Raw genomic sequence first — 13,141 nt, 5'->3', positions numbered from 1 at the left:
GTGCTGAGCTCATGACATTAGAGCCCTCCTGAATGGGATGAGTACTGAGAGGCTCCAGAGAGATCCCTAGCCCCTTCTATCACATGAGAAGTCACCATCTAGATACCAGAAAGCGGGCCCTCACTAGGTACGGAACCTGATCTTGGACTTCCAGCTCCCACACCTGTGAGAAGTACATTTCTGTTGTTTATAAGCTAGCCAGTCTGTGGTATTTTGTTATAGCGGTGTTAACAGACTAAGACACTTATTTACAACAAAACAAAAACCTCCAGTTCCCTTGGTGGCCTAGCTTTGTGTCGCTTAGTCAGGATGTTCAGCCTAGAATTTGTTTCTTCGGTCCTCGCAGGGATTTTGGAAGTCTTAATAAATCTCCTTCCGCTTAAATAAATTGGAGTGGATTCTATCCTCTCCAGTGGCACCTCAGCAGTTTGCATAAGCATGTATACCTCTGGTACAGAACCTAGAAAACTGATTGTGGTAGCAGAATAAAGGTTCCCAAAAGATGTCTGTGTACTCATCCCCAGAACCTCTGAATATGTTAGGTTACAGGGCAAAGGAGAAATATGGCTGCAGATAGAATTAAGATTGCTTATCAGCTGACCTTCAGAGGGGGAGTTTTCCTAGGTCATCCATGTAGTCCCAGTGTAATCCTAGACGCCCTTATATGTAGAAAAGGGAAACAAGAGAGAGAGACAGAGTATGTCAGAGTCAGAGAGATTGGAAGATGTAGGGAGGGGCCACAAGCCCCTGGAAAACACAAGGAAAGAGATTCTCACCTAACGCCTCCCCTAAAGTACTCCGCTGACACCTTAATTTTGTTAGCCCAGTGAGACCCATTTTAGACTTCTGACCTCCTGAACTGGAAGACAGACCTTGTGTTGTGTTAAACCATAAATTGTAGTTGTTGGTTAGAGCAGGAATACAATGACAACATCAATTGTCTCTAGGGACAAGTCAGTCATTTGTAGAGAAGACAGAAGGGAGACTTTTCTCTCCATGCCCTTTGAGGTCTTTTGAGTTTTGATTCTTTTTTTTTTTTTAACGTTTTTATTTATTTTTGAGACAGAAAGAGACAGAGCATGAAGGGGGGAGGGGCAGAGAGAGAAGGAGACACAGAATCGGAAGCAGGCTCCAGGCCCTGAGCCATCAGCCCAGAGCCCGACGTGGGACTCGAACTCACGGACCACGAGATCGTGACCTGAGCTGAAGTCGGACGCTTAACCGACTACGCCACCCAGGCGCCCCTTGAGTTTTGATTCTTGAGAACAAATCACCTATGTAAAAAATTGAACTAAACTAAAAGAGCCTCTGTATATATTTGAGCAATGTCGTCTGGTCTTTAATGTCACAGGAGAAAATTAAGGCCAGTTCAACTCTTCTTTCTTTACAGAAAGTCCACTTTTCCTGACTGAATGTTCACAATTACTTTCTTTGTCTTTATAATCCAAAAGTGATGTCAGAATTTTTCCAGGTATAACCTGCAATATACATTTATTTTCAGAAGAACTTTTGTGAGAGGTGGATCCCTTTGCAACGGTTTCTCTCCAGCTTCAGCCAGAGCTGCATGGGTTTCACTGGCTCTGGGCAAGTATTTATGCTCATTTCCCTGCAACTTTCAGGTGGTGAGAATTCCAACCTTACAATCTCAGGTGGGGTTCTGACTTCTCCCAAGTGACTCATTTTTGGCCCTGACCGGGCAATTTGGCACGTTTCTCTGCATCTACTCAAGCCGGTGGGCAATGTGTTTCTAGTCCTCAATTTGACAAGCCCACTCTGAAGCTCAATTCTAAGCAGTTAGCAGGGTTCTGACCTTCCCTACCCACAGGGCCCTCCTTCCAGACCCCCTCTTTGTCCTGGCATCCAAGTCCCAGCCCTAGCAGTGCCCTCGCCAATGGCATCCTCACCTTCAGCTCTTGCTTAGAATCACTCAATTTACTTTGGTAACTTGAGATTTCCCTTTCCTGACTTCATGCTCAGCTGTAAGTTAAAACAATTTCAGTTCTGTTTTATCCAACCTTGTGTTACATGTTTGGATTGGGGAGGGAAAAAGCATCTTTCATGTCAGCTCAATCCGAAAGGGTGATGCATTCATTCTGCACTTAGATTTCCTGGTAATACTTTCTTATCACACCCAACACAGTGATCAAGGGCACAGCTTTTAGAACCGGATAGATCAGGATTTGCATCAGCAGTAGAAATTATCCTGGTTACATAACCTCTCTGAGGACCTTTCTTCGTTTAATATATATGACACTGCCATGGGATTTTCGTCAAGGACAGATGAAATCACATAAAGCACTAGAGTATGGCATCAGGACACACTGGTCCCACTGTTATCTAGCATTCGCTGCATATGGCTTTCTGTTCTTGTGTCAGTCTTTGACCGGGCCCTGCTGAAGGTTTTAAAGGATCTTGTTACATTTCTTTTGGCTCCCTGAAGTGTCAGTCTTCCTCTGAGTCTTCAAGAGAGCATTTCATTGTGCTTGCCTGGCAATGTTTCCTTACGGGTGCCTTCTGTTGCTTCCTATTTTTCATTGTTGACTCTGTCTAGAATAAAGAATGTCTTCACACCTAGAGTCTGATAATAGAGGGTGGAGAATATGTGCTCTGCTCTTGGTCATGAGACGGTTCCTTCTCAGATTTAAGTGATCAAAGTATAGAGCTCTGAATGACATTTCTAGAAGCTTGCAGGTGTTGGACCAGGACAGCTCTGCTTCACTGAGGATGGTTCTCATCATGCTCCAATTGTCTCAACTGCTAATACTATGAACTGATACATAGCAGGTACACACACGCATGTGCACACACACACACACACACACACACACATCACTGCTATTAGCATAAATGATTTTTCTCCATTCTAATCTGTAAGTAGTGTAATACTTTGGGATTTGAGGATGTAATGTGTTTCCCTAGGTCCCCACCTATGGAGTATTGTGTCTCAGAGGAATACAAGAAATCAAGATACTAGCAGAGGAATGGCATCTCAGTTTTTAGTTGGTATTGACCCCATGTTTCTGGACCAGGCCCAAGGCAGTAAGGAAAGAACAAATCCTATTTTTTCAGGCTGAAAGCTTTTCTCTGTTTCAACAGGCAGAGCCTATATTAAAGGTCAGCTGTGATCCTAAGTCTTCGTTCACAGTTCTCTTTGTGTGTTCTGACAATAGGTTCACTGCCATTAGTTTTCGCAAGACAAACATTTATATTTTCTATAGACCAAGTGCATTTGGTTGTGAGAAGCTGAATCCAGGACCACTAGCCTTAAATTGTACTTTTAATTCAAACTGTCTTACAGAATTTAACAATTTTTATCCCAGCTGAAATTTTTCCTAAAGCCACAAGAAAATCAAGACAAAAAAAGATAAGTATATTTAAATACAACTAGGCCCAAAGTAGGCATCTAATAAATGTGTGTGTGTGGTTTTTTTTGCATTGAAACTAAATATGATCTTATATTGCCAGTATCATCATCTCAGGGTCTCTATTCCTATAAGACAATGTAGAGAAAACCTCTATAAATTGGATCAGCTGAATCACTCTGGTATCTTCTTATTCTTCAGACGTCATACAGTAGCTCTCTGGTACACATGCTGACCTATTATGGTTCACATACACATGAATAGTCTATTCTGTCATCATGCTTCTCTGATTGCCAATTGCTGTGTTGAGAAAATGTGTTTTTTTATACCTGCCCCACAATATACTTGTTCCAGAAAAAAAAAAAATGTTTCCAATTAACTAATATGCCCATCCTGTCTGTCGTCCAGCTTCAGCCTAATTTGCTTCCATTAATATGGACCTCTTAAGAGACATATCTATATAATTCCAAAGTGTATCTCTGTTCTGACTGTCAATGACTGGAACCTCATGGAAGGAAAGACTCACTTTCTTGGTTTTCTATGACTCCTCCTTCCTTTTGGACACAAATATCTGGTGCAGTGTTCCACACACAAAAACCATGACTATTGGTCACCACCTTGAGTACACATCAATGCTAGCAAAGGTGAGATTACTGAGGACGTTTTCTCCTGGATGCTAATTTATGCTAATGCAAGGAAAATCAAACAAGTTTTATTTGTTGCTGTTGCCCATTAGCAATTCATTATAATATAAACTTCCTTGCCGTCTGGGTATTTGTAGCAGTCAGGAGGGGATTCAGTACCTCCTTCCAACCCAAATACTGAAGTGAGGGAAATCATCAGCATGAATTAATTATCAGTCTGCTAGGAAAATACTGGAGGGCAAAACTATTACCCTTAAGGCAAGGCAAAATGCAAAATAGATGGGACTTCAAAATTTAGTCATTTCAAATTACTATTTTTGTAAAACAGTAAAAGGGTGCTAATGGTACAAAACAGAAACTGAAAATTGGAATATACCATGAAAATCACTGAGAAGGGCAAAGAAATCACACATTCTAGCAGTAAGCACAGCTAAGATGAAGACCACCTGCTCAACTGATCAACTCAGATCATTTGGATCCGGGATGCGGCTCCTCACTGCATGTGCCCATGGGTGACATCATTAACGGATCACTGCAACACCTTTTCCTGTATTTCCATACAGGGGTTCAGAATTCCTCTCAGGTAGCTGGCAGCCACAGACTGGACTTGTCACATAAGATAGTTTGGATTATCATTCGGCAAACATTCGTGCCCCTCTCCCTTCCTCGCCTGGCACAGTGGATTCCCCTTCCTCACTGATGTTGGATTTGGCCATATGATTTGCCATGGCCAGTGAGATGCGGTGTGAAGAGAGACCTTGAGTGTACTTCTGTGATAGAGCTTGGCCCCTTTGCTCCGCTGTACGCCGTGAGAAGAGCATGCTCCAAACAGCCACTGCCTCCTCAGCCTGGGCTTCATAACAAATGTACATGGACCAGACCAAGTCAAAGGATGAATTCTCATTGCCACTAAGTCCTAGGGTTGTTTGATACACAGCATAATTTTGGTAATAACTGCTTAATACAGCATTTTAGATGAAACCGATGAAACAAAATCCCACCAGACATCAAAGCAATAAAATAGGAAAACCACAACTTGGCATACAAAGTTTATCTAATGGTTTAACCTCAGGCAATACATTTTTGGGTTGGAAAGGAAGAAAGCCAAGGAAAGGGATGGTTTTAGACACCAATCCTTTGGCTAAAGTTGACTTAACACTTCAGCAGAGTAAGCTGCTGCCTACAGATGTGTTTTCAGCGGCTTTAGGAAGAACACTCCTACCCTCACCAGGTTAAAGTAGCACTCTTCACCCCATTTGGCTCAATGCTCACCTAGTGCCAAGGAAAATTAGTTATTGTTGTTACTGAAATGTCAGCCTGGAAGTAAGACTCCAGCACCTTATGCCTTTGAACCATCCAAGTGTTCAGCATACAAGAAGCACTCAATCTCAATAACTATTTTTCAAATGAATGAATGGACAAACACATAAATGAATCTTAAATATATTACTGCTGATCTGACTTAGAGGTTTATATGACAGTTTGCTAGCTAACAAAGGAGCCGTAAAATAGAAAAAACAAATAATAGTGAGATCAAGTTTAAATTCTAACCTCTCATTCATTAATTCATTCAACAATTACGAGGGGCGCCTGGGTGGTTCAGTCAGTTAAGCCTCCAATTTCAGCTCAGGTCATGATACCACAGTTCATGGGTTCTAGCCCCACATTGGGCTCTGTGCTGACAGCTCAGAGCCTGCAGCCTGCTTCAGATTCTGTGTCTCCCTCTCTCTCTGCCTCTCTCCCACTTGTGCCCTCTCTCTCTCTCTCTCTCAAAAAAAAACAAACAAAAAAATGAAAAAAAAAATAAACAATTACAAATGCCTGTCATGTGCAAGTAATGTGTGATTTTCTGCAGTTAGGGCAGCAAATCAAATAAAGTCCCTATCCTCAGGAAGCTGATGATAGCTTAATGAGAGAAAGAGTTCAAACATGTATACCCATGTGCACATGTGCACACCCATACATGCACACGTACACACACAAATATAAAATAACTAAGAAAAAGAACAGAGAACTACATGAGAGTATGAGGGTGAGCACACATTTTAGGGGATCAGGAAAGGATCCACAAGTAAATATTTCCAAAAGGCCTCATTTGACATGTGTGAACTGGAAAATAGACAGAAGGAAATACCATTTTTCACAGAGTCCTGCATCTGAAATGCAACAGCTGTTTGAGTAACACAGACGTACATACAATGAAGTGATGCCCCTTTGTTTTGGCAGCTAGGCTGCAGAGCCCCTGTCTTTCTGAGGTTCCTCCTGCCATGATACTCTCTAAGCTAAAACCCAACAAATCACCATGATTAAACCTTTGCAACTTGATTATGCATTACATGTATCAGGTTTTTATAAAATGCCTAGACATTTCAAACATACCAAGCAAATAATCTGTATATGAAGACAAAAGATCCACAGTGGCAAATTCGGGGATATTTGGTAAGGCCCCTTGGCTGACTTTATCAGTTCTAGCATTCTTCTTTCCAATAAGTAGGTTAACTGCTAGCACAGCTTCACTGACCTAAAATTAATGCAGAATTAGAATTCATAAATGTAAGCTTTCCGATTCATAGATTATCCATTAGGCCCATAGTGTGAAAAAGTGAATTCATAAAATCATATTCAATATACATTGGAAGAAAAAATAAAGACAATCTGGAAAACAACATGTGATGCCCAACATGTAGTATATATCATTGTCAAACAAATCATTATTGTTGACAATTTAATTAATGCATGAGTCACTTTAAATAGGCTATCTCACCTAGCTCTGAAAGATATTTGCCAAAATGTCAAAATGTGCACATATGTATCTGCCAATACTTTCATTAAAGAAAAGCCAAAACAAACAAAGACAGGTCTGCCTAATAAAGATTAAAAACACAACATACTTAAGGAGCATTCCTAATCTTCCCAAAGAAAGATCATCGGCATAAATCCTAAAGAATGTGAATTTTCCTTTCTCTTGTCTAGATACATTATGCTGTCTTAACAACTAGTAGGTAGAGGATACAGACAGGCCAGTTAAAAGGAAGCTTAAATAAAAATCACACCAACCTGGGCAGCAGCTCTTATCACAGTCCAGGCCAGTGAACTGTACATTTCAAATCGATTTACTGTTGGTTCTTTAATAGAACTATGCCTTCTGGTAGGAGTCTAAAAAATATAGCACATATGTTATAATAAAGATAGATAAAGATACCATGAAGTTGCATGATAAATTTTCTCATCCTCTGAAAATGACATTTCAGTGGAACACTATATAGCCATTAAGAATAATAATGTAGGGGCGCCTGGGTGGCTTGGTCGGTTAAGCGTCCGACTTCGGCTCAGGTCATGATCTCACTGTCCGTGAGTTCGAGCCCCGCGTCGGGCTCTGGACTGACAGCTCAGGGCCTGGAGCCTGTTTCAGATTCTGTGTCTCCCTCTCTCTCTGCCCCTCCCCTGTTCATGCTCTGTCTCTCTCTGTCTCAAAAATAAATAAAAACGTTAAAAAAAAAAAGAAGAATAATGTAAAAATAAAGAATAATAATGTATGTATTAGATGTATTGACATGAAAAGATGTTCAAATATATTAGAGACAGAAAAGTAGAGGTTACAAAATAGTATGCAAAGTACGATCCTATTTTTAAAAAGATATGTATACACATATATTCCCTGTATACACAAGCAAAGAAAATTATTAACAGTGGTTATTATGGCTCTTAAGGGTGCTTATTTTTCTCATCTTTTCTAATTTTTTATACTGAGCTTGGATTTGAATAACAATAAAATAAACACAAATGGCATTTTAAGGAAAGTATTTACTTAAAATGGTATTTGCCATTTTAATAGATGATTTATAAGTTGAATACATTGTGTGAGAATGTCAGAAATAAGAATATTACTTAAAGGTTTCTGATAGGTATTCGCTATCACTTTTCTAACTAGGGAACTATTAAAGGATGATGTAATCATAAAGTTCCATAGAATAGCAAAAATAGCAATGAATGAAGATATTTTTTTACCGTGTGTGTGTGTTCAATTTTTTAAATAAGAAAGTCAATGCTACAAAAATTAACAGAAAGAAGCTCCAATGGCAATGTAATATCTGCCTGTTTTACATTTTTAAAGATAGCTAAAATAAGTATTAATAGTTAATTCTTAATTTTTAACTAATATGGATAAAACTGTTCAATTAGACTGCTTGGTTCTAATTTTTTGATGCTCATATTTTGGCCAATTCCTTGATCTTCAACAAGACTGCAGAATAAAACAAACAATAACAAAGATATCTTTGTTTTACTTCTGGCTACAGGACTCCCAAGGAAAAAGAAAGTCAGTGAATAGTGTTGATGCCAGAGCAGGAAACACAACGTGTAAATGTGGCCTAGCCTAGATCAAGTGCTAAGATTGGCTGGAGGTAGATGATACCTGGAGAAGCCACCTATGGATAATCTAAGCAATAGAGCCCTCTCCCAAAATATGAGAACCCTAGTCATTAGCTGTAATGAAGCCACTTAGGCTTTGGGGTAGCCCTTGTGGCTTACTGGCTCTGTAAGTTTGGGCAATTTACCTATTTAAATTCTGGAAAGAATACTAATAGGCATTAAATGAAGAATACATAATAACATTAAATAACTATAATGTAAGAACAATGCTGAGCATGGAGCCTACTTAAGATTCTTCCTTTCTCCCTCCCTCCCTCACTCTCTCTCTCTCTCCCTCTGCTCCTCTCCCCTGCTCAGTCTCTCTCTCTAAAACAAAATAATAATAATCATAATAATAATTAATTAATTAAAAATTAAAAGTTACTGGCCTCATATATCTCCAAAGCACCCACATCCTGCCCACAGGATCTCCCTCAGTCTAGATCCCTGGAATTGAAATGTGGCCCACAGACCAGCAGAAATGCCAAATCTCAGACCCCATCCTTGACTTACTGAATCAGACTCTGCATTTTCACAGGATCCCCAGAGATGCTTCTGCCCCTTGGTTTGGAAGCACCGCTCTAGAAGTGCATGCCCCTGCAACTATTTGCATGGTCCCCTTCTCATCCAGTAAATCCCACCTCTTGCCACTGCATCATTCACAATCCCACCAACCCAAGTTCTTTCCTAATCTCCAATTTTACTACCTAAACCAACCCCCCTTCCTTCTCTTCTTTCTCTCCCTTTCTTCCCCACCCCCCCCCCCCCCACCCAACCTTCCTTCCTCTTACTTTTTTCCTTTACTGGTTTATTGTCTCTCTCTCTCTACTGAAAACTAGTTCCATGAGAACAAGGACTAAGTTTGTCTTAATCACTGCTTAATAACCTTCCAGAATACTGTCTGGGTCAGAGTGAATGTTCAATAGGTATGTGATGAATAAATGAGTGACTCTATCAAAAAGTGATCTGTTAGCAGGCCGTATCAGTAATGAACATCTTACTTGCCCATCCGTTTAACCAATATACCATTTCCTACAATTTCCTGATTAATACTAATACCTTAGAGTATTTACATACACCTACATTTCATGTATTACATTTTAACAGGCAAAACTGTCCACAGGAACTCTTATTTCCAGAGCCTTATATACAACAGGCACATGAAAAGATGCTCAACATCACTCCTCATCAGGGAAATACAAATCAAAACTACACTGAGATACCACCTCACGCCAGTCAGAGTGGCTAAAATGAACAAATCAGGAGACTATAGATGCTGGCGAGGATGTGGAGAAACGGAAACCCTCTTGTACTGTTGGTGGGAATGCAAACTGGTGCAGCCACTCTGGAAAACAGTGTGGAAGTTCCTCAAAAAAGTTAAAAATAGATCTACCCTATGACCCAGCAATAGCACTGCTAGGAATTTTCCCAAGGGATACAGGAGTGCTGATGCATAGGGGCACTTGTACCCCAATGTTTATAGCAGCACTCTCAACAACAGCCAAATTATGGAAAGAGCCTAAATGTCCATCAACTGATGAATGGATAAAGAAATTGTGATTTATACACACAATGGAATACTACTTGGCAATGGGAAAGAATGAAATATGGCCTTCTGTAGCAACGTGGATAGAACTGGAGAGTGTCATGCTAAGTGAAATAAGCCATACAGAGAAAGACAGATACTATATGTTTTCACTCTTATGTGGATCCTGAGAAACTTAACAGAAGACCATGGGGGAGGGGAGGAAAAAAAAAGTTAGAGAGTGAGAGAGCCAAACCATAAGAGACTCTTAAAAACAGAATAAACTGAGGGTTGATGGGAGTGGGAGGGAGAGGAGGTGGGTGATGGGCACTGAGGAGGGAACTTGTTGGGAGGAGCACTGGGTGTTGTATGGAAACCAATTTGACAATAAATTTCATATTAAAAACAAAACAAAACAAAAAAATATTCAAAGAAGTATCTAAACATGAGTGTGACTATAAAGTAATAAATGAATTTCTCCAAATCATACATAAAAATCAGTCTCATTATTTCAATAGCACAGAGTTAACAAAGGCAATTAATTTAAGATTTCTAATAAAATAGTTTATTACCTTAAGTGTTAATGGTGGTGTTGAAAGATTGTTTTTTGGCTTCCTCATATGTAAAAAAAATAAGGCCATTTCTAAGTAGGAGTCTCTTATCAACCTAAAATGATAGAACACTGTACTTATTAAATAGTTTCACCACTCATAATCATTTTGCATCATTTTCCACAATTTCTGAGCTGATGAAAGGTAAAAATAGACAAAACCAGTATCTGTCCCAAATACACACCTTCTTTTCACAGCACCATTGGCAGAGACAGCAGCACCTTCCTCCCTACTGAAATTGGAAGCTCTTGAAGAGAGTTGAGAATTCTACCTTGTCCTGTGCTGGCAACACTCCATGGCATGACTGCTCTGAAGCCCAGCATCCATACCATTCTAGAATATTCCAGCACACAAGTCACTAAAGAAGTGAAAATCAGGACTGAAGGAACCTACCTTGAAAATCAGACCTCTTTTTCTACCCTCCTATACTAATGAAAATGGAAAGAGACATGGAGTAATGCAGAAAGCAGTTGTATGATATGGGTGAGGTCTGTGTATTCACTATCAAACCTGTCAGTTGGGGCTATTTAAATCAGTACAGTTGTAATAATGGCAGCTTATTCTCAATCTTAAGATGATTTTTATATAGAATTAAGTTGGCCATCCCTGGCCCTGTTGACCAGAGTGAATATCCACATAAATCCCTTCTAGATACAATTTCATATCCATGGAAGCTGCTGGAATCCTGGGACAGATAGGAGATCGATGTGAGTAAAGACTAGAAGCAATACACAGTCCAGTATGCCACCATGATAACTGCCATCACCAACCATTGCTGTAAATGAGGCTTTGGGTCAGAGCAAAGGGCAACAACCTTGGAAAGGAAGTCAGTAAATCTGGTGGACAATGGACCCCAGGGAACTAGTCCTGCCACAGGAAGATGGTCTCCCAGTCATCCCAGCCTTGAACGTTCAATGTACTACCAGAGCATGGGACTTGAGCCAAAATATGTTATAATAATGGGAAGATTTTTTTTACCCCGAGTTTTGATCATTTCTCAAGCTTAGTTGTATAGCTTCAAATAAACTCTCAAGTTGTGAACTTGGAGATTTCTCTTCCATCAATATTTGACGTTCTATTTTGCCTGAAAGAATAAAAAAAAATATGTACACAAATGGTTTTTCCTTTTTCTATCATTTAGAACTTTAGAATAAATATTTCATGCTGGGACTTCAGAAAACTGGATGTGCTGTCCTTACTGCCCATCTGTCTGTTGTTTTTGCTGTAAGGTCAGCCAATAGTGCAAGATCTTTTACTTCTTTTCCCAGGAGTCTCCGGGTTCATCCTGCCTTTAGTTAGCAACACTGAGTCAAAGCCTCCTTTGGCTTTCCAGACACAAATGTTCTTACCATCTTATTTTTATATTTCCTTACTTTGTACCTCCCTTTCCTCCTGTGGGGCCCATTCCCTTTGTCTACATCCATGTCCTCTTCCTCTTGTATTACAGATACAGTATTGCGGATCTCTGTCTAGTATTGCAGATCTCATAGAAAACATCTCTGCCAAATCCTAAAAAGTCAGCAAACACTTGAAAACCATCACAAATGATGCAAATACTTCGGTGTTCACACCGCTCTCGACCCCATGGTTAGCCACAACGTTCAGTGGAATGGCACTTTTGTAGCCAAAGGGCAAGGAAGGAAAATCATATAATCGCTATAAAAAGAATTCAGTTTTCATTTAGTGTGTGGACAGGGCACAGAGCCTCCCAGGGTTAGGTTCACGCCTGGGCACTATCATTTAGTAGCTGCTGACTTAGAGAAGGTTTCTTAACCAGGCTGTACCTCATTTTCCTCATCTGTCAAGTAGGATTAGCCATGCATACCCTGTAGAACTGTTGTAAGAATCGGCAATATGAGAGGTTACACACTGACTACTATAGGGCCTTGCATCTAGTCGACGATCAACAAATGATAGCAACCATCATCGTCACTCTTGTCATGCCCAAAGTAGCCACAGTAATTATGCAAATATATCGTACATAACTTATAATTACAGGTGTGCTACAGCTATTTAAGTGGGTATGTATCTTTTATAGAAATTAACTAAAATGCTTAGCTAAGGAATGAAATCACGCATAAAAAATGCCTTCCAAGCATTCTTTAAGAAACATTATTTATAGCTAAATGGCTGATGCTGACATTTTTGAGTCAAACATAAAACTTTGTTTAAGGAGGGTCAATTGTAATTATAAAAGAGACTAAGTAGTCGTACTCTTTTTCCCCTTTCTTGATATAAGTTTGCCAAAGGTACCACTTATGTGTCATCACTAAGCCCTTTATAAAACATGTATTTTTTTTACAGTCAGTGACCAGATTTTCAAGAAGCATATTGTTAATAGGAAAAAAAAACATCCCATAAACTTTATCACAGTTCTGACCCCAAGTACATCTTACCTTTCTGAAAAAGAATTTCTGCCTCTACCTCATGTTCTTCTGCTGCTGCTACCTTACAGAGCTTCCGTGCCATTTCAAAAAGATGAAGGGCAGGTAACCACTTCGAGGGATCCTTCTTTTTACTGGTATAGTAGACTTGTTTGGCCACTGTATGTCCTAAAGGGAACAAGTCGGATGGCGAAGGAAGAATGAA

General features: G+C 39.8%; 1 protein-coding gene across 4 annotated transcripts in view; it reads right to left on the bottom strand.

Moving 5' to 3' along the window:
• The window catches only part of CFAP54 (cilia and flagella associated protein 54), a 288,803-nt gene that overhangs the window by 64,724 nt on the left and 210,938 nt on the right, over window positions 1-13,141 (bottom strand). For all 4 annotated transcript variants that reach the window (XM_042947439.1, XM_042947441.1, XM_042947440.1 and 1 more), the window contains 5 exons: window positions 12,949-13,104; window positions 11,531-11,636; window positions 10,514-10,607; window positions 7,064-7,162; window positions 6,386-6,527 (listed from right to left, as the gene is read on the bottom strand). In XM_042947439.1, the coding sequence (XP_042803373.1) occupies window positions 6,386-6,527; window positions 7,064-7,162; window positions 10,514-10,607; window positions 11,531-11,636; window positions 12,949-13,104 (597 nt within the window). The remainder of the gene's footprint in view (window positions 1-6,385; window positions 6,528-7,063; window positions 7,163-10,513; window positions 10,608-11,530; window positions 11,637-12,948; window positions 13,105-13,141) is intronic.

This window comes from Panthera leo, chromosome B4, assembly GCF_018350215.1.
Source record: "Panthera leo isolate Ple1 chromosome B4, P.leo_Ple1_pat1.1, whole genome shotgun sequence".
Lineage (NCBI taxonomy): Eukaryota > Metazoa > Chordata > Mammalia > Carnivora > Felidae > Panthera > Panthera leo.
This window is presented reverse-complemented; position numbering and strand designations above follow the sequence as displayed.